Raw genomic sequence first — 22,188 nt, forward strand, 5'->3', positions numbered from 1 at the left:
CTTCCTTTTCCTGTTCAGCTCTCTCACCAGGAATGTTGTTTCCGTGCGTGTTCATGACGTCACACTACCAAACACACAACACGCAAAGATGGCGACTGACTAGTCTGAGACGCTGAGAGTTTAGCAAATAATAGAGTTCGTTGCGGCTTCAGCCCTTGGAAAGGATACCTTGAAGATGCAAAAGGTCCCTTAGATACTACCCAGGGAGGTCTTACCCTGGAGAATGTAATATTCTTTGAGATAACTTTGAATATTTCCACGAGCGTACACATTTTGGTTGGAAGTTTTCAAGCTGTCGGGTTTGATCGAAGAGGTTCATCAACAACGGAATAAAAGCGACGGTATGGTTCGTTTTCATCGGTAAGGGAACGTCTTTTATCGAAGGAAACTGTGGCATTTACAACTGCAAGGACTGGAAAATGGATAAAATGGACAAGCAAGAGCGACTTGAGAGAACAGCATCCATGGCTTATAACAAGGGTTTAATTAATAACCCAGGTGAAAATAATTGTTTTCTCAACTCAGCAGTACAGGTAAGGAGTATAGTTTGTTTACAGCAAAATGTTCGATGGCTCATTAGTATTTATAAGGAATCCTTGCTGTTTTCTGCTTCAAACATAACGCGTTTTTTTTTCTTTTAGCGTAATGCCTGTCAGATTACGCTTTCACAGAGCAATTAGAATCGAAGCGTAATAACTCCACGCGTTATTTTTGTCGCATTAAAACCAGTGTTGAAACAGGCGAAGTGACCGCTAAATGTCCTCACAGTGGGGCATCGTAGTGTATATTAAGAGCTGGTTATTCTCAAACTTGAAGTTCAAATTTTTTCACGTTTTACAACATTAACATATTTCGTGTGTCGACTCTTGATTTCACTCAGATATTGATTTAGCGCACAAAGAACTTTAGATCTCATTCGATTATTGTAAGTGGAGTTATATCGTATAATCTTGGATTCGTGCTTTCGTAAAACTCAACAAACGTAAAAAGTTAGGCAATATTCAATCGCTTTGCCAGCAAGAGATGCGGTTGTACAAATTCATTGGAATGTTGACTTAGAAATCGCTTTTCTTTTGGCATAAAGCTTTCGATGAAGAGTGTAAATGTTTTGTAAAAACGCAAAGCCTCTTGTGGATTATTTGAAAGATTTTTATTCAAACACAATGGAGTCGTAAGGGATTAGATCCTGGCCCTGTGCAAAAGTTTTGATGTTGCAATGAACAATTTATTACAGAAAAAAAATCGATTTTCATATCATAAGCTTTCAACTGGTAAAATGATCCGATAGTTAATTAGTTTCTGTCTTTAAATGTCAGAATATTTTTGTATCATTTTTGAAGACTAGATAAACATTCAAAATGTAGGTGATTTGAATCGATCGTGGTGGGTTTCCACACCCTATGAACAAATAAGGGAAAAATCTGCTTGAACCACTTGAGGAAAGCCTTAACTTAACTGCTTGTCATACTTGATACTTCCTTCACTTGACATTCAGTCGACTTTGTTGTTTTAGTTCAAGCACTTGCACCATCTATACCCCAACAAAATTTTGTTTTCATGGCTAATTACACTTATTACCTTCAAAATATTATAATTATAGCAAAATGTTAGGAATTTTGTGACCTGACAATGTTATAACAGTTTATTATTTTGGAGCAACTTTAACTTCTTCTTTGCCAATATCACTTGAGCCACTTGAAGCAGTATAACAAATATTGGCCCAAGGAAAATGATTTCAGCCAATTTCACATAGAAATCTGTTTATAAATGGTCATTTATATATCTTAGCAATATTTGGATAGAGAGTAGCTGTTCAATTCATGGGAGGTTGAATACAATATTGCACCTTTAATCTAAGTCGGTTCTTACGAGCACTTTTTCCTTCCTGTGCTAGAAAACTGCATTGTGCAATATCACTTTTTATTTTTCTTTACTTTACTTGGTGGGTGAGAGCAGATGATATTTTCAACTTCCTAAGAGGTTTAACACAACATGCTTGTCTGAGTAATAATAATAATAATAATAATAATAATAATAATAATAATAGTAATAATAATAATAATAATAATAGTAATAATGTTTATTAGTGGCTTATAAAAAATTACAACTGTAGAAATTCTTAGGACAATATATATGTCAGGGAAATACTAACTTAAAAAACGAATTACAAATTACACTCATTCTTTACAACCCTTATAAATTTGTCTATTGTCATTTGTTGAAAAAATTTAAATAAGAATAGTAAAAAATACTCTACACATTTAAATGGCAAAAACTCTACTTTAAAAATACACTGTAGCTATATGCAGGTCCACTTCTTGGCTCAGTGTTTGTGGCTTCGGCTAGAGTTCCCCAGTAATATAATAATAATAATAATAATAATAATAATAATAATAATAATAATAATAATAATAATAATATCCAACACGTTTAATATACAAAATAATATAAAGTAGATAACTCGTTAAGAGAATGTCAAAAATCTAAAAATAAAAGTACCAATAATAATAATAATAATAATAATAATAATGGATTTATATAGCACTAAAATTAAAATATTCTAAAGCGCTTTACAATGTAAGATTAAGATTACAGTAAAAATGTAAAAAAATGTGTTTATATGCAGATTGAGCATTAACCTGACCTTGATTTTAACTTGACTTTTCCAGACTTGAGTAATATACTAATAACGATAATGCAAATTTTGGTTACCAAATTTGCACAGCTTGAGACCACAAACTTTTGACAAAGCACCTTAGTGGTTGAGGGACCAGAATGAGACCACAAACTTTTGACAAAGGTTCTTAGTGCTTGAGGGGCCTGAATGAGACCACAGACTTTTGACAAAACACCTTAGTGCTTGAGGGACCAGAATGAGACCACAAACTTTTGACAAAGCACCTTAGTTCTCGAGGGGCCTGAATGAGACCACAAACATTTTACAAAGGACCTTTGTGCTTGAGAGGCTGCAAGTTCAGTAGTCATAAAACAGGAAAAGTGAGGGGAATATTTTTTGTTTTTGTTTTCAAAGTTAGGAAACTTAGTGGAGACATCTGCATCTATAGTTAGGGAAAGTCAGCAAATTTTGTACTGTGTCGTGCAATAAGCCTAAAGTTAATTAATTTACTTATGTGAGTCAATTTGTACTAAACTGAGTCAATATGGGTTGAAACTGACCTTGGAAATTTTATATCTACACTGTGGAGGCATAAAATTACATTCATTCGAACACATATAGGTTATAGCTTTCACAAATTTTTGGGTGACTGAGATTACCTGGTACATTTAAGATCTGCAAATATAATACAATAATTATTGTTACAAGCATAGCCTAAATATAAGCATCAAAATACTCCTAAAGATATTTTTCATGCAGTAATTCAAAGTGAGTACAGCCATTGCATTAATATGCAAACCTGTGGGAAGCATTTTTAAGTGATTTCTTTGATAAAAGTTAGACTATAAAAATGTATCTTTCCCATATTTCCTTTATGAAGTAAACTGAAACAACCTTATTTTGGCATGGGTTAATGTTATGTAGCATGACGGTAAATGACTGTAAATAGTTCTAGTTTTAAATGAACAATTTGCTAAAGAGTTAGCAACCAGTTAAAAGTTGTGTCACTGTTTTTTTGTGTCTCACCACTTGTTCTGCCTTGCATTTATTTATTTACTAACTACAGTATTGTGTTTGGCAAACTTTTTATGGTTTTGCGACATCCACTAATATACCCCTCTTAACAAAATGCTAGGGGGCTGCCAATCTTATGTTTTTTTATGTCACAGAAACCTCTCATTGAGAGTTGGTTTCGTCTGGATGTAATGAGCTTCTTGACATAATCAGAGGCTTTGTTTAAATTTCCCTATGTGGGAGGTATGGTGGCCTCATGGTTAGTGCGCTCGTCTCCAGATCGAGCGGTCCAGGTTTGTGTCCCAGCTGGGGACATTACGTTGTGTTCTTGGGCAAGATGCTTCACTCTCACAGTGCCTCTCTCTACCCAGGTGTATAAATGGGTACCGGCGAACTTAATGCTGGGGGTAACCCTGCGATGGACTAGCATTCCATCCAGTGGGGAGAAGAAATACTCCTTTTCACTTCATGCTACTGGGATAAGCTCCGGCCTGGTGGGCCACTTAGCCTGTATGCAGACCTTTTACCTTTTTATTCCCTATGGAACCACAGACTTTGTTTTAATGATTTTAACTCTGCAATGCTTATCAGTGTACTGTTTCTTTCAGGTGCTGTGGCATCTTGATGTGTTTAGAAGAAGCTTCAGGGAGATCAAGGGTCATTACTGCATGGGACAGTCATGTATATTCTGTGCACTGGATTTCATTTTCAAGCAGTTTCAGTACAGTAGTAATGATGCTTTACCTCCAGATGGACTGAGAGTTGCCCTGGCTGTCGCGTTTAAGGTTAGCATAATTGAATATACTCACTGTTATTACGTATACTGTAAACTGTCGCTTATAAGCCCTGGGCTTATATACAACTTCGTAATGGCCTTCCATTTTGGATGGGCTTACAAACGGAAAGGCTTATTTCTGGGGAGGCTTATAAGCGGAATAAGACAAACAGTTCAAAATAAGCTAAAGCAGTGTTGACGGAAATATGATTTTTGTATTAATACTGTTTTTGATTAAGCTTTAACACATCACAATAAATCAAATTTATTGCATTTTAAACTAGAGGGGGCTTATATCCGTAAATAATATTTTGTTTACAAGTAGGTGGGCCTATGAACCAAAGGGGCTTATAAGTGGGAGGGCTTTTAAGCGGCAGGTTACAGTATACCCTCCAGATAAATATTTGTTACTTCTTGATTACTGGTAACCATTCTTCCCTTATGATCTCATTTCTTAACTGGACAGGCTAGGGTTAGTCCAGTTCATATTCATTGAAGGCTCTTTTTTGTCTGTCACCGACCACTCCCATGCTTCCAATATTGGCTCATGTAATGTCCAGAAGCTGGAATACATGGCAACTGGACTTTAAAGTGCTTAATTTTGAATTATATTTTATGAATTTTGTGTTGCTTGAGTAAGATAGCAGTTATTTCTTAAGGTGATTCCCTAGTAAAAGAACCTGCCATAGATTTCCGATGAAACTTGGTATGCTGTTGTTACAGGACAAGGAGGTATTGAAAACATAATAAAAAGAGGGGGTCACCACGCTTGTTTTCATGCCACAATGCTGACAAATATGGTTATTTAGGTGACTTTTGGTAATCTCCATGCGCAGCAAATAAGCTCGATTATTTTTCAATGCAGCGTGTTATATCACACAGAGTTTGACTTTCTGTGATTGTTGATTCATCTACGTCCCAGAAAAAATGTCTTCAAATACCCTGCATTTTTTTATCCTTTAAAGGAATCATAAGTTGGGCATGTGCTTTTGGGCCCATTTATTTCATTTGCCAAAAAAGTAGCCATAGATTTCTGCTAATTTTTTTCTCAGTTATTGAGGATATTGTTCTCATTGAAATTATGAAATAAAAAAGGGGGTCACCATTTAAGTGAAAAGGAGCATTTATTTCGCTATCGAGTTTAGTTTGAGGGAAATCTCTTACGTTTTGTACGCGCACACGCTCATGTGTGCACGCTAATGACGCGAAAATCGTGCATGGTAAGGATGTGCAATGCAATACTAAGGAATCACCTTAACTGATGCTGAGTACAACTGTGACATGACTCAGCCTTGAACTAAGAAGTGATCTCTTGTGGTAATTCTCCCAACAAGCTCTATTAGAAATATATGGGAATGCCTAAAGAGAACTTGCATTGTTTGTCTTACAGAACCAGCACAGATTTCAACTGGGAGACATGGATGATGCTGCAGAGTGCTTTGTAAGTATTAGAATTTCTTTTTGTAGATTCCCATTACCATTAATTAAAGTTGGTGTTCCAAAAGGTTTACTTATTAACTAGCTTTTGAAGGAGACAGACCCCATCATTAAGCCACTATTAATAATGGTAATAGGACTGAGTGGAGTCCAATTCGGTCTGTAATCATATGAGTGATTAACAAAATCGGACGACCGCGAAGCAGGAGTCCGATTTGTTAATCACAAGCATGATTACGGACTGAATTGGACGACACAATGTCCTGTTACCAATTAATCATAACCATTACAATTTCCCACAATTTGAAAAACAGTTTCAAATAGTCATTTTTAAATATCATAATTAAGAATTTGGGAATAGCTTGCAAAATGGCTGTCAAGTTTCTTTCAAAACAGTCACAGGAAACTAAACCTCCACAATTTTACAAAGTCAGTATCTTGAATTGGTTACTATAGTGACTGTAATCAATGTTATGATTGGCTCATGTAACTGTCCGATTACAGCCAACTGTCCGATTACAGCCAACTGTCCGATTACACTGTCCTATTACAACTTTGCAGAAAAATTAGAGCAAAATACACCAGTTTATGTACCAATCACATGTGAGGAAATTGTAATTGTTATGATTAAATGGATAATTATTTTCATATCTGTTTGATGCTGAAGGGCAACTATTTTGTACAGAGTTTTAGGTGTAGTGTTTTTCTTACAGATGATTTTTTCTGGTTCTTCCTTTAGGAGAATATCCTGAGTCATATGCATACCCTTGTTGCCAAGAATGAACATGACGATGCCTGCACTGCCAAGCACTGTATATCACACCAGAAGTTTGCTATGCAAATTATCGAGCAGGTATATTTGGATACACGGGAAGTATTTTCCATCCTGATCATTGTAAAATAACAAATGGTAAATGCCATAGTGTCCACTATTGAGCAATGGATGCATGTGGGAGGTTGTTAAGCACGAAAGAAGTGTAAGAGTGGCACCAAAGCTAATAGTCAATTTACTTGTTTGTTGTTTTTTTTTACAGACAATATGTCAGTGCGGCGAACAGTCAGAGCCTCTTCCATTCTTCCAGCTTGTGCATTATGTTTCTGCCTCAGCACTGTGGTATGTTCACTTGATATTCTGTTGTGAAACACCAGCTGTGATGTTAGAAGTTTTTTAAGAAATTGGGGCCCCCTGTATAAAGGAAGTTGTAATTGGCATCTCCCTTTATTCTGCGGTAGGTGCTGCACCGGGGCAGCCACCTGCTTCAAATCTTATTGAAAGCGCTGTTGATGTACCACTTAACTTTCAATACTTATGTTAATACTTAAAACATGCTTGTAAATAGCCAACTGGTCTGTCTCCCAACATTTGATATTCTTAAGCCTATTATGCTTAATTGATATATATATATATATATATATATATATATATATATATATATATATATATATATATTTTTCACTTTAAGTGGCACGCCTGTGAACTAGCTAGTTGTAGCTAAGAGCTTTGACCACTTTAAACAACAATATTTGAACATTTTTTTGAACATTGTTGTGAACATTTTTTTGAACATTTTTTGGGGTAAGGGAAACTACCAGGGCAGCTAGTGGAAGTACTAGATCACATCAATACGTTTACTACAACTGTTAGTACGGCAAAAAAATTGTTATTCTTACCACTACATTTTAAAGACAATACCTCAGGTCAAAAGGGGGTATCTTTGTGACAAAGAAACAAAACAAATGATCAAAGATGGTACTTAGAGACTAATCACAAAGAATTCTCAGATTTCCAGATCTGATTTAAAACATTTCTGAGACCCTTGATTTTTTAGGTACCATTCACTACCCCTTGTTTCTAACTGGTATTTTATATCCATGGGTAAAGAAAGGCACTGTGAGAGTAAGGCATCTTAACTATGAACACAACACTGTCAGTGATGCTCGCTAGTTCACCAACCTGGGCCATTTTTAATCAAGAGTCACTTCCCAATCTATTATGCTATCACACCTCCTATTTGCTTATAATGACTTTCGTATTCACGGTCTAAAGATTCACAGTAATGCTGACTGTTTTGTTCCAGTGCTAAGGCAAGGAGTCTGAAGGGATGGGATAACACTCGCCCAATTGAAAATCAGTTTGGAGTACTGTTGCGCAGAGCAGGACAGGACACGAGGGAATGTCAAGTAAGTCACTGACCAATTCAGACACTGACACACAGATTATGCTGTGACCAATTAGGATGGTTGACCAAAACCACAGAGATGATGACCATAAGCAAGGGTTTCATTAAAAGCTGGGCACTGGGCAAATTGACCAACTGTGAAGATGACTTTGCCTGCCTTGTTTGACCATCTACCAGACAGTTTTTTGTATAAAGAAGTTAAGTTCAGAAACTTCTGCCTTCCTGTGAAAACCAGTTGTCCTCCTGCTGAGAACATTAATGAAACTCCTGCCACAAGCTTTGTGATGTATTCATCTTACATCTACTGGCCAATTGTTTTTCCTTTGTGACACACAAAAGTAGACAACTAATTCTGCTCTTCTGGCACTTTTCTAATATATTCCCCTTGATTAACAGTATTTCAATCTGTTTTTTTCCAGAGTCCAGACTGTAATGATAGAGTTCAAGTGCAACGTTTGCTACTGAACTGTCCTGATATTGGTAAGCGTAGAGAGCTTTCAATACATAAAGCCTGGTGTAATTTTATAAAGTCAAGCAATTTGAAATTAATTACTTGATATTCATTATTCATATATTGATCAATCAATGAATCAGAAATAAAAATTCTAATAAATTTTTTACGTGCATCTATTGCAGTAAGTGTTGGTCTAATCTGGGATTCAGAGTCTCCAGATGCAGAACATATAGCAGATGTGTTACAGTGCATTGGAACAACTCTCAAGCTTTCTGATGTAAGGAATAATACTCTACATAATGCATCTCTCTCACTTATTTGCCATTGTGTAGATCAGTTACTGAATGTTTGGGTAACACATTTGTAACAGTATGTTTATTCAAGCATACATGTATGTTTACACTACTTTTCGACACTTTTGTGTTACAAGCTGATGGGGATGGAAACTTTATTTTGATAATCTGGTTATATTTTAAGTGGTTATACATGGAGATCTTTTTCTTGCAGTTGTATCATCAAGTTTATGACGAGAGGGCCAAGGATGCTTGTTTACAGCTGGTTGGCATAGTAACATATTATGGCAAGCACTACTCGACATTCTTTTTTCATAGCAAACTACGGACATGGATTTATTTTGATGATGCCCGTGTCAAAGAGGTGAGTAATCCTTTCACTTCAAGGAGTGATATTTATTAAAACTTCTCTTTAGTATATATTTGTAACAAAGTAAGTGGCCAGGTTTTGATGGTTGATGGTGTGATCATCTTGATAGTTTATCTTGCAATTGGAATTTAGCTTGGCACACATGGGTAATCACCTGCTATGGAGAGAAACTCATAGTTCTAGAGTACATTTGATTGAACCTTTTGCAGAATAAGAATAAGTGAAATGATCCCAAATGTAGGTTTGACTGAGTGGCTAAATCCAGTTCGAGAATATTCAGTGCCCAAGGGAGTAGTCTACTCACGTTGCAGCCTTTACAAAGTAACAGGTAGAAATGGTGGCTTCTTGCAGTGAAAATCACCTTCAAAAAATCACTTGTCACCCCCGTGTGGGCAGCAGTTTAAAATCGATATTGTAAGGCTACGTAAGATCAATAAACCTAATTTGAATGTTAACAGTTTTTTCTTTGATTAGTGCCTTAGTGGAAGTAGGTACTTATAACTGAACTGGTCCTGGTATAAACTATAAAATAAACTTTATACTGTAGAGTAGGAAACAGCTCCGCAAATAGAAATGGCATCCGGAAGATGAGACTGACATACAATGTTTCCCTTTAACTTCAGATTGGATCTGATTGGATGTTAATGATGGAGAAGTGTCGTCGCTGTCACTATCAGCCTCTGCTGCTGCTCTATGCTAACCCTCAAGGCACCCCCGTAAATGCTGACTCTGGGCCTAAAAAGAGAATTTGCGTCAATGGCACTGCTCATGAAGAATCCACTGAAGGAAACCAATCGAGTAAACGACTTGGTACCGAAAGAGGTGTAGGTGATGGTGTCAGTGATAATGAAAAGAGCCCTGTGACATCCAAAAAATCCAAATCTCGGTATAAACTGAAAAAAGAGGAGAAGAGATCACCTTTGAACTCCAAGAAAAGCCTCTCCTCTGGAGATTTGACCGCTCCCAACAAGCAGCTGTCACGCTCACCAAGTAATGCTTCAGACTCTGCTGCTAGCAGCCCCAGCAAGGAGAAGCATCGGCCGAGCTTCAGGCGGATAGGAAATGCTATTATGAATGCCGTAAACCCTGCCCTGGCTGTATCCCACTTGAAGCAAAATAAGAAGAAGAGATCTGAGAAATCCAGGCGCTCGTCAACAGGATCCAGTGAGTCCAGTGGCGACCACGATCTTATAGATTTTAGGTAAGTTTAATTGTGCACTGAAGGATGCTGTAGAGTGTCAGCATAACTGAAGCAACTTTGCGGTTGTATTTAACCCTTTGGTCGTCAATGCTTGATCAAAAACAGCATCATGAAATTTTTGAATCCATTTTTATAGTGCAGTGCAGGGCACCGCGCTGTTGCCATATGTCCAAGTTTTTGATAACTTTTGACAACTTTCTGACATATTTTTGACAAGTTTCTTACAGCCTACAAGTAAGCTCTTTTGGAGCAGGGTGTCCGAGAGAGGTTGCTCGCATGCTAACTTCTAAGTTATGTTGCCAATGAAAATGCAGTGGGTGAGGGTCAGGCTGAATTGAAATTTGTCTGAAAGCGATTGTAGAACTTGACAACTCTGCCTGTCTCAGTTCTTGCCAGTGCTTTCGTTGGCCAGTTTCAGCAGAAGTCATCAGAAAGCTTCCAGAAAGATGCCACGAATCAGTGGTCAATATAAAACCTTGTTAACTGGCAATGGTACAGTGCGCAGCCAAAGTTATAGTTAATTGCTATTGCTAGCAAGTTTATGCCGCCAATGTGGACTAAAAAGTTGACTTTGGTTGCAAAACGGTTAACCAACTTTAAGTGTAATTGCATCGATGTCTTTTCAGTTCCAAGAATGAAGATGCCAAAATGGAGATCATGAGACTGTATGAACAATCTAAAGCCATGAATGCTGCTCAGGTCAAAGCAGCAAATAACGACAGTGGGATAAGCTCTACACCATCATCTGCTGGTGGTTCCGTCAGCTCAACAGACACTAACCATGGAGGAAGTGAAGAGGACCTAATTAATTTCAATCAGTCATGGCGACATTCTAAATACGATAACTGGCCTCCAGGTGAGTATTCAAACGTTTCACAATTTCTAGCAGCAGCAGCAGGTAGTTCAAGTGTGATACTTATTTACCAATATAATGCATTGACTCCTACGAGGGCAGATTGTTGAAGTTTCAAGCTGAAAAAGGTATTCATATTTCACGTTGAGAAATATTGCTTAGCAAATTGCGTTGGGTGTCTCGAAAACCCGAATAGCGAATAGCGAATAGTCGCGAATAGCGAACAGCGAATAGTCCCGAATAGCGAATAGTACGAATAGTCTCGAATAGTGCGAATAGTGGCGCACAGCCTCGAATAGTGGCGAATAGTGGCGAATAGTGGCAAATAGTGGCAAATAGTGGCAAATTAGTGGCAAATCGTAGCAAATAGGGTACCCAGTATCTCGCAGTCAACCTCGGAGCAACTTAGGATGGGATTTTCCCGCTAAAAAGCACAGACGCCTATCAGGATAAAAGGTGTTTCTAAACGTAATTTCTTCTGTTTCAACCGCTCCAAAAGCGTAAATACGTCTTTATTAGGTTATCCTTGTGTTTTCTGTTTTCTTAATGTCGGCGATGGAGAGCCCGAACCTGAGTCCGGAGAAGAAAAGGTAATCAATTCACTGAAATCCTGTTGCTTATTTGGATTATTAATTAACGCTGGATATTACACCTAAAGCGGTGACTATTGACGACTATTCGTCACTATTCGCCACTTTTCGCGACAATTCGCACTATTCGAGATTATTCGCACTATTCGAGATTATTCGCACTATTCGGGACTATTCGCTATTCGCTATTCGCTCTTCGGGTTTTCCAGACACCCAATTGCGTTATGTAGGACAGTACCACAACATGAAAGTACTGCTCGATAGCTTTCATTTGAATGGTCACACACTAGGGTCTCATCCACAGACTTAAAAGTTAGAACCACCTTGTACAGCGTAATAAACAGTACCACATGAAAGTACTGCTCAATAGCTTTCATTTGAATGGCCACACACTGGGGTTTCATCCACATACTTAAAAGTTAGAACACCTTGTACAGCATAATAAACAGTACCACATGAAAGTACTGCTCGATAGCTTTCTTTTAAATGGTCACACACTAGGGTCAGTCTACGTATATTTGACAAGCTTGGATGATAATTGTTCGCTTGTTGCAGCCGGCGCGCACATAGCAACACGGTCAAACGGTTACCGGTCATCTCGCCACCACCAGGGAGTCTCGCCACTAACGAACCCGCCACCAAGCGAAGTTTTTTCTCCAAGGCAGTGGATAAAAGAACGAGGAATAATCTCTGTATGCGACTCGATCTGGTTGGGGGCGAACTCGATCAAGTTGAGTCGATGTGGGGGCGAACTCGCCATGGGGCGAAACCGGCAGCTACCTTCACTTTTATCCACAGTCTTCAAATTGGTGAACAAAAACTCTGGAAGTGCTACTTGGGCTATAAAACTAAGTTCTCCAGATCCTGTTGGACGTGCTAACATCTTTTCTTTTCGGTGTATCCTTAGATCGTATAGAAAGTCTTCTACAAGAGGCAGACAAGTATCTTCAGAAGTCAGAGATTTGTGAGAGCCAAAAGGACTTCGTTCGTGCATTGAGTTACTGCACTGAGGCAACCAGTGAGTGGTATCGTGGTTTTTAGTTAGCGACTGAGCGCGACTGTCAGCCTTTCTAGCTTTTTCTTTACTAGTTCTTTACTCTTAGGTTAACTCAATCTTCTCTAATTTTAATTATCCTTTTTCCTTTTCGATTTTTTTGTTTCCGAGTTTGTGTGTGTGTGATTTTTTTGCCTAGGTTAACTATAATATGAAGTTTACCCTTTATTTTACCTCGAATTTCCAGATAGCAAAAACAAGGTAATACCTCCGAAGAAAATAAATTCATAAAGTTAAAAACTGCAAAATACACATAATAGATGAATTCATCAAAATTGGTTAACAAATGATTTAGGATATAGAGAAGAATAAACAAGTAAACATGTGCAATACATACATGAGAAATTTAACCGGCTACATTAAAGATGATTTCCAGTCCATACTGCGCAGTCTCAGCACCCTAATGTTTATAAACATAAAAAACCTCACTCGAGAGAATGCGAATCGATGTTATTCGTTACGAACCACATGCCTTATCTTTGACGCCTTTCAAATTCTTTTTCCTACTGTTTCATTGACTTTTACCGCTGCAAAGTTGCTTTGTCAAGTGATATGAGAAAGAACGAAACATAAAGCTTCGCGATGATGGCGGTTGTTTTGAAACTTTGAATTTAATTCATGTAAGTGGTTGCAAAATGTTCACATTTTGTGACGTCATGCATGAAACAAAACAAAAAACGTAAGCAAACTCTCGAGAGTGCGCAGTACGGACTGGAAATCATTTTTAAAGACTAGTATTTATCACTGGCAGATCCAGACCTTGAGCTAAGGGGGAGGGGGGGGGGGGTTGTTTTGCTTACCCTGCCGGCTTTTCTTCCTTCTGTGATTTCTTCTTTTTTTACCCAAATTAAGGGGGGGGGGGGGAGCCCTCGGGCCCCTCCCCTAGATCCGCCACTGTTCATCAACATATATAAAATATGTTACATGAGCAGGAAAAAGGCAACAAACAGGATTTCAAGCATGGATCTCCAACAGCAACTTTATTTGTACTCGATATTTCCTACATATTCCTTACTACTCACCGCCATGTTGCATAACATAACGGTCCATATAGACTTAGCTCTTATTAACCGAGCAGGAGGTCTGTATGGGAGAATCTTGACCGAGGTCTTGAGTACAGACCGAACGCAGTGAGGTCTGTACACACGGCCGAGGTCACGATTCTCCCATGAAGACCGACTAAGCGCGGTTAACAAGATGTTTACTATGCCGCAAACAAGAACAATTTAATTCGTTTGATGTAACTGGTTAGTAGTTAACTGACATTTTGCTTTCGAACGGCGAAGAGCGGAACTTAAATCTGCCAAAGTTTGCTCGTCTTCTTTACTTTTTATCTCGTCAGGCTTTTTGGTACAAATAAATATTGTTAGAAGAGAATAGTCAATATTTGCATTTTAGTTTGCAACTTTTTCACCGCAAAACGCTACCGGTCTAGATGCCGGTCCAAATGCGAAAATCTAGACCGCTTTGAATACCGATTTGAGCCAATCAAAGTCGTGAATTCGGTAGTTCCCAACCCTTGCGAGACACAGCCATATAATAAACTGGGTTAGTGATCGATCATTTTGCTTTATTTCAGCTTATTTCCGATATGTCACAGAGGAGCACGGTGTGGACTTGAACACTAAGAACTACGCTCACATGAAGCGAACTGCATGCCAGGCTCGAACCAGGAACCTACGTCTCTTGGTTCAGTCCAGTTCGTCCTCGGACAATGGAAATTCGTCTGTCAGGTATGTAAATTTAACTCATTTTCCCCTTTTTTTGCCTCAGTATTATGATTCTATCTTCTGTCCAGTTGGTGTTAGTCCCAGTAGACCGCTTCAATGCCCCACCCCTCCCTTATACGAGCGCGCACATGCAACCACCAGTGCAGAGGGTTCAAAGCACCAACTCCCAATCAAACATTGTTCAAAAAAGGACATTGTGAAAAAGAGAACTGCGTTTCAATGCGTATGGCTGATTACAAGGTACAGTTGCTATTCACGTCTTTATAAAGACGAAGCATTTTAACTTGAATTATTAAAAATTCCGCGCTCTGCGTTCTCCAATAAACGCCCTCCCGGGGTTTACGTCCTCCCTGGGATATAAGCTGCGTGGATATAACTCTTTCGATTAAGCCCCCTCAAGATCACTCGTGAAGTTTTGTAAGCCGAGGACGTTATTTGACTTTATTTTGTCAAGTCTGTTTGGAGCGAATCACTGTCTGTTTAGGTCGAAACACTGCCAAGGTACCAATACCAATTCCATTCATTTTATTTTCAGTTTTTCAAAGCAAAAAGAGGAAGAGCTACTGCGGCAGCAGAGACAAAGAGACCATCTGATTATCAACCAGCAACAGCAACAAGCGCCGCCATCATACGTAAGTAATCAGTGGTCACACTCATGGTCTTTTCCTACCTTGTGTAACCATTCTTAAAGTGTCTACGTCAAGTGTTTCGTTCGTAATCTAGATTCGGTTTCAGATTTTTATTATTCTGCGCTATTTACATATTTTTGCACTGTCTTGTTAAGAAATAGAAAACATTTTCCGCATTTCTATGGTGTTGAAGAAACACGAGTGAACGTGAGGCCACGAGTGGACGCGCTGAACAAAGGTGAAGGTCCACTGTATCCATGTTTATACATTTCAGTGCGTGTAGCAGGCGAGAGCTAAGAGGTCTCTTCGTTTTCTGTGCGTCTCATAATTCGGAAACGCTTTGTACGCAGGCTAAACGAATGCAAAATGGTATCTTGATGTGATTTATATGTACCGAAAATTGAACCCAGAGTTATTGCAAATTCAGCTCTAATTGTAGGGTCACAGCAGTTAAACTGTGTCTTTTTTCTTGGCAGATGTCCGTTCAACGAAGGGACCGGCTCGTGAAGAATTCCCAAGGCCCGCAAGTTTTGGCCCGCAGGGTCCAGGAAGTGCCTGTTCACTCAAGCAGAGTGGCACACGTGAATTCAGAACATAACCATAAAAATGGTTGGGAAGAACAATACGCCTCCACCCTACCCCTGAAAGTTAAACCCACCGTGTATTCAAGTGGCCATTACGTAAGTAAACCACAACCGCACAAATCCGCCTCCAGTAGGGTAGTGTCGGGAGTTTGCACGCAGCAGATCAAACCGGACTCTATGTGCTACAGCCCTGTTCATTACGACCGAGAAAACGAAATCGCCGCCAGGATTCAAAACTGTAATATACGCGCTGCGAGTCCGGACCCGAGCGCGGATTACACCACAGTCATCACTGTCGGCGAAAGCAGGCCGAAGATTTCCGAAAACCGCCGACCACCGCCGCCGACGAGACGCGTGTCGAGTTCGATTTACATTTCACCCTCAAATCCGTCCAATTCTAGAACTGCTTCGGCCGATTCTTACGACGCGACGGTTTATAGAAGTAACGAAAGTCCAAACCCAGCGACTGTCGCAATAAATCGGTCGAGACCCAAGGTTTTTTACGCAGGAAATTCAGTGGTGAACTCTCAGTCATCAATCCGCGATCGCCCTCCCTCCCCCGCGCGATCAATGGATGAGTTAGACTATGTACGTCCAACCCGCAGTGGTTATGGTCCGCGGCCTGTTAATTGCGTGCCAGCCCCTCCATATAAGCCGTTACACCAGCGTGAACATCTCAAGAGTTTTTCAACGTCGACGTTGTCCAAACCTTGGCATCACTCGGGCTCGGCCGAAGAATCTTCCGCGTCCAATGCTCGTGATCTTCGGCAAGTTTCGGCGCGGATTATCACGGATCGGCCGGTTTGCGAAAGATGCCGATGTGTGCCGATTGATAGACGACAACGATTGTGTGCCGGCTGTGAGCAAGAGCTGTATCAGATACATTCCAACAGTGGTAGACTTTATTGAGGCTTGATGTCACCTGGAGGGAATGGTTAGGTAGTTCGAGTAAACAGTTATTTCCCTTCTCGCTGTCTACTCCATAAAGGCTTTTGTTGTATTTCCGTACAAGTGCGCGTGGTTTGTATTTGCATTACGCGCGTGGTAAATACAAGGCACGTGCTGCATGATTGGATATAGACAAGAGGAAGCGCCTTTTTCACATCGCTCCCCAAGTGCCTGTCCCTCTATGATCCGCCCAGGAGCCTCTGCGGGGAAGAAATCTTCGCCCGAAAAACGTCCGAAATTCAACCTGAAGAATTTCCACACTGGCTTTTACTTGTGCGCAAATCCACATGAGTGTTGAATTTCACTGGTCGAATTTCAAACTTGCCGCATTGTGGCTATATTTAAAATGCTAACCGGTTTAAACTGTATTTATATCTAACCCTTAAACAGGGTTCGTATTGCTCTTGGAATTCCTGTTAAAAGTTCTAGACTGTTACAGTTTGGCTCTAGAGATCGGGACAACTTTTTGAAAATTCAATTTTTTCTGTCACTCCTCAAGGAAAACTCATGGTATTTTATAGTTACCTTGAGAAAACAAGAGAATTGCTGAAATGACCTTCTCCTTGAACATCGTCTGTTGCTCGAAAAGAATTATTTTTTTTTAAACATTTACACCGTAACATTTACCCTGGAAACTCGCGGAATTTCATCTCTCTGAGTAGTACGAACCCTGTTAAACGTCCAGCAGCAATGCATGAGATCAGTGTATAGATTCTCCTTATCTTTCTATAGTGAATTTTGGTGCAAAGGCTAGGAGAATAAAGTACCTGGTCACCGTAGAGAGAAACAATTAGTGACTCGAGAGGGAAAATTGTAGGAAATGTTTGTAATAATTATATACAATCAGGGTTGATCCTGGTTGTAAAAAAAGGTTAAAAAGTGGTGTGTATATGTATTATATTGAAGAGTTACCTATTTTTATTTGATTACACGAGGATTATTTTAATTATGTTTTTTCTTGTTCGAAATCTTTCTGTTTATAGGTCTAAAACGATAAGTGTTGGATTCTCGATCAAGTTAATGTGTTTTTGTGAAATACTATAATACCTCTGGTAACAGTTCAGTAACATTTTTTGGAAGTGCACCGTTTCTGAAACACAGTTTTCTATGTCGATGTTGGTTACGAACGCAACAAGTTTCAGTCGTTATGACTGAGTAGCTAGTGCGTTATATCTCGTAACCCTGAGCAAGCTCTCCTGGGAGTTGAGGGTGTCTGTTTTCCCCCAGCCCTACCCCTAGAGAGCTTGCTAACCCCGTTAGCTACACGTTATAGAGCGGTTTTGTCTTGAGTGTCGAAAAGTATTAGGTTTTGAACTGCTACGCAACACGATTGGCTTAAAAAACTCGCGCTACTTTTTCATCCAATCAGAAGTAAAATCAAGAGAAGTTGTGACTCGTTCGCACACGTTTTCCCGCGCTTCGCGTCGTCTACATGTATTTACTTCAGCTTTTGATTGGTTAATTGGATTTTGTCCTTTGTGATGATTGGCTTAGCCTGCATAGCAAACGTACCCGTATGCGAAGAGCATTCTGGCTGCGCGCAACTGGGAGCGAGAGCAAAACAATTGCCAATTTGCGCGCGGCCAAAATGCGCAAAGGCTCTTCATACGGGAAGGCTTGCTATGATTGGCCAGAGTGATTGGATTGGTTTTGGCTGTACGACACTCAAATTGAAAACTGCTCTATACCTCGAGATTCGTAACCTAGGTGTGGCACTGAAATAACGCGACTTTACATTTGAAATTCATGGGGACTTCTCACTGAGAAGATTCATATGAAGATTTGGTTCAAATGGTGGTCTATTTGTCTTACAGCCGTGGTCAACTCTTTGTCAATACTAAGTATTTCAGTCAAAACGTCCCCCATAATTGTGTACTGCATGACGTTAATTCTCTGTATATATACGGTATCCAGTTTAGACATGTGATACCCGGGTTCGTATTTACCTGGCGGTAAATAATGTACAATTGAACGTTCTCGCCATTGAGACAACAGAGTAGGTGTTAGCACCATAGCAAACCATTTGAAATATGTAAGAATAAAATACAGGGTTTTGTAAAAAGATTTGACGTCTGATTCTTTGCCTTCAAACCACTGCGGTTTGAATAAATATATGTTGTTGTCCTGTCCTCTTGCTAAATTCCTTACCAACTGGAGTAGACTGCAAGCAGTCTGTCTCTCTTTTGCCCGAAGATTCCGCGGGGAGAGAGCGACAACGAATGAGCAGAGGCGCGCGGTGATCGATCGATCGAGAGCGCGAGCCGCGAGTAGCGCGCACGTGCGTTGGTGGTCTTCGACGCCCGCGAAGACGTCTTTCGACGGTTCGAGGCGAGCCCGCTTCTGTTCGTTTGCATTCTTCCCCGCGGATTTTCAAACAAAAGAGACTGCTGGCAGGCTACAACTGGAGGAACCCGACAGTTTATCCCTTTCCATATTAAGATTTTTTATTGGCAAAGATCCTCCAAGTTAGCCTCTTGCTCTATTGTGTAACATTAAAAATTGTGATAATTTCATTTATGGTTATATAGTTGAAAGAAATACTTTAATTCGACTTCATTACATCTGTTGAATTGCAACACTATGTACATTAATTTGAAAAAAAAATTATAATGTCTTTTATGCAAAGAAAACTGAAACATTTTCTACTTGTGTAGAATTCTGCCTGAAATGGTTTGCTGCTTAGCAACGACTAAGACAAGACTTCCCGGATTATAGCTTACGTCATTCACTGAAATCGTTTCACGCTCTGACACTAAGCGCCACGGTTGTCTTGACAGTCTGTTTTCTGACGTTCTCACGTTAAGTTCTTGTGCATTAATCTTGTAACATTTCCGCGTCAAACAGCTTTTGCGTACAGCCGCTGTGAACTTGCGCCTCATCTCAGAGATACAGATACGAATGTGTACAGCGGCATTTCCTGGTAGTCCAACACGTGGTATGTAAGTGTGTTTAAACCGTCCATATCAATGGACGCTTCGCTTCTACGAAGTTCATCAAACCTGCACGAAAATAATGGAAAGTAAAATAACTAATCGCTGAGTTACAAACGGAAGAGAGTGGGTCTCCAATGTTATCGTGACGAGATCAAGAAACTACGCGCGCTCAAACTTGTGACTTAAGTAAGCCACATGACATAACCTACATTTCTTTGAGGAGGCTACAGGCGAATCTTTGCTGACGTCATTGTTTACATTTTTTCTCATTAACACACGACTTTACACAGAGAAGTCATCACGCTAGACACGAATTGACTTAAAACATTTAAAAAGCTTGTTAAACTTAGAAAGCGGTGAAATTTTGGCTCTTGGGGTGTAGTATTCATGGAGGGATGCGTTTTCCAAAACTGCAAAATTGTCGGGTGGCAAAAGCGCTAATGAGCTGATACATTCTTTGTAAAATGTTGAGTTTTTTAAATTCAATACATCGAGCTCAGATTCCTTGAGACAGTCAATCGTACTATGCCATTTCAATTTTCAGAACTGATATTTTTGTAGCTCCATCAGAAACTGATTCACCTATGCTAATGAGGCAAATATTGGAAACAAAGATTCCCCTATAAGAACCTCGACTGACCAATCGTTCCTGGCGCGCTTCACTGCCTGAACCTTTTGTAAACTCAGCAGGTCGGCACACACGAGGGGAGGTGATGTGCACACTAGCCTCGTGGCGTGTAACCTAGTTCCCAGGTTCTCTCGACGGGGGGGAGGTGAGAGACCCAGGAAACAAGGTTGCTTCGTGTGCAGGCATACGACGCGTGTTGGAGGGACAGTTTGCAAGAGCACTGCACGCGAGACAGTGAAGACTGAGGTCATTTTGCCCCTGTTTAATGACGCACGAATTCAAACCAGCTGAATTTCATGCAACATGTCGCGGGGACAAAACTTTGTGCCCGCAACAGAACATTTTCGCAAAAACGGGCATGTCACAAGAGGAAAACTGTCGCTGCATCACATTCTCGCTTGGTTTTACGGTACTCGATTGAAAACCGCTCTATGTCATGATAACGCGTGCTTACCTCATAGGATTTATGTCGTCTTCATGGTGGGAATGATGTAACATGGTATATCGACCAATCATCCTAGCTGGCCGCGTGAAGCTCAGGCGTCGCTCTGTGACCCTGTCATATATGAGAAACGAAATATCTTTACAGGGACATAGAAGCAAACAACAGAAACAACAAACCCAGTCCTGGAGCAATATAGTTGCCTCATATAGACAGAGAGGCTGTTTAAAATTTAACAAATCGAATGTGGTCAAGCGTGGTCTGTACTCTTACTGACAACGATACGCGTCACCACACTGGTCAAAATGTTGTGGACTCACCAGGCGCAGCCGAGTGAGTCCACAACAAATTTTGACAACTTTGATGACGCGTATCGTTGTCGAGGAGAGTACAGACCACGCTAAACCATGCAGCCACATTTCGATGTTTTTACCACAACATCAACGTCAAAGAAAATGTTTTTTTTCAGAGCGCGAGCTGAAAAAGGCATTGCGCGACACATTGACGCGAGCAGCGTTGTCTGGAGTCTTGTCGACAACGGCAAATTAGCCAATCAGATTGCGAGATTAGTAGCAATTGTCGTAAAAACTGTATTAAAGCACCTCAGTCACGGTAGTTTGGGTTATTTTGGCCATGGACAAAATTACCTGTTAAACTGAAGGAAACCTGAAAATAGTAGTTTACTAAGATAGAAAAACACCAAAGAGATAATAATAAACCATAAAGGAACGGGGATGAATAAGGATGGAGAAGATTAACTCGGATTACCAACCACGAACTGAACTTGAAAAATTTAGGCTAAACTTTTCAAGATGCGCAACGTGACGTAGCACCTTTGAGGGTTTATTAACTTCGATTATTTAGTTGGGATGAGCCCTGCTGGGATGTGTGTAGACTGGAGAATTTCATTAGAGGGAATGTTTTTAAACACAGTTTGATCAGTATTAAATTTCTATTTTCATACGTTCTTGTTAATCTCCACTTCTTTTGTTCTCGGTGCTAGGGGCATTGTTTGTGTTCTTTATCGCTTGTTTCCATTGGCCAATTAATTACTGTGAAACCTGTATTAAGCGGACTCCATATTAAGCGGACACCCTCTATTAGGTAGACACCAGCTTGAGTCCCTAAATTTTCTTCCCACATTGACTGTAAAATAAACCTGCATTCAGCGGACGCCTCTGTTAAGCCGACGCGTACACCAATATTAAGCCATTTTATTGCACAAAACCTGCAATAAGCGGACACCTCAACAGCTTTTTACTTCTAAAGGTTCAGCTCAGACTCCTTTATCATTGTTCAGCGATGTCGTTTTAAAGCTAAGTGATTATTTCAGATTGATGCATTGACTGACTGGACATTGTACTACGAGCAGTCTTAGCTGGTTTTTGATCTTACACTATGTTACACTGTGTTACAAAAGGGTTAATAATTATCTATTACTGCACAATATATTACA

The 22,188-nt window shown here is 39.8% G+C and overlaps 2 protein-coding genes across 2 annotated transcripts in view; one reads left to right on the top strand and one right to left on the bottom strand.

The window, feature by feature from the left end:
- The first annotated feature begins 40 nt into the window (after nt 1-40).
- LOC145494354 (uncharacterized) lies at nt 41-18,097 on the top strand. Its single transcript, XM_081473795.1, has 15 exons — nt 41-533; nt 4,240-4,416; nt 5,797-5,847; nt 6,583-6,696; nt 6,878-6,957; nt 7,922-8,024; nt 8,443-8,503; nt 8,660-8,754; nt 8,985-9,134; nt 9,764-10,341; nt 10,968-11,197; nt 12,692-12,802; nt 14,418-14,571; nt 15,104-15,200; nt 15,674-18,097. The coding sequence occupies exons 1-15, from the start codon at nt 420-422 to the stop codon at nt 16,688-16,690; spliced, it is 3,132 nt and encodes a 1,043-aa protein (XP_081329921.1). The 5' UTR covers nt 41-419; the 3' UTR covers nt 16,691-18,097.
- Nucleotides 18,098-18,557: 460 nt separating this feature from the next.
- LOC145494373 (beta-1,4-galactosyltransferase 5-like) overlaps nt 18,558-22,188 on the bottom strand; it is a 12,896-nt gene continuing 9,265 nt past the window's right edge. The window contains exons 6-7 of the mRNA XM_081473826.1: nt 20,745-20,846; nt 18,558-19,728 (exon numbers count right to left, since the gene is read on the bottom strand). Of these exons, the coding sequence (XP_081329952.1) occupies nt 19,605-19,728; nt 20,745-20,846 (226 nt within the window). The 3' untranslated portion in view covers nt 18,558-19,604. The remainder of the gene's footprint in view (nt 19,729-20,744; nt 20,847-22,188) is intronic.

The sequence above is a fragment of the Orbicella franksi genome, chromosome 8 (assembly GCF_964199315.1).
Source record: "Orbicella franksi chromosome 8, jaOrbFran1.1, whole genome shotgun sequence".
Classification (NCBI taxonomy): Eukaryota; Metazoa; Cnidaria; class Anthozoa; order Scleractinia; family Merulinidae; genus Orbicella; species Orbicella franksi.

Excerpts from the sequence above, each read along its gene's own strand:
- LOC145494354 (XM_081473795.1), top strand. The coding sequence starts at position 420 with ATGGATAAAATGGACAAGCAAGAGCGACTTGAGAGAACAGCATCCATG. Across the intron at positions 6,697-6,877 it reads CTATGCAAATTATCGAGCAG|ACAATATGTCAGTGCGGCGA; the intron begins GTATATTTGGAT and ends TTTTTTTTACAG. Across the intron at positions 14,572-15,103 it reads AATGGAAATTCGTCTGTCAG|TTTTTCAAAGCAAAAAGAGG; the intron begins GTATGTAAATTT and ends TTTTATTTTCAG.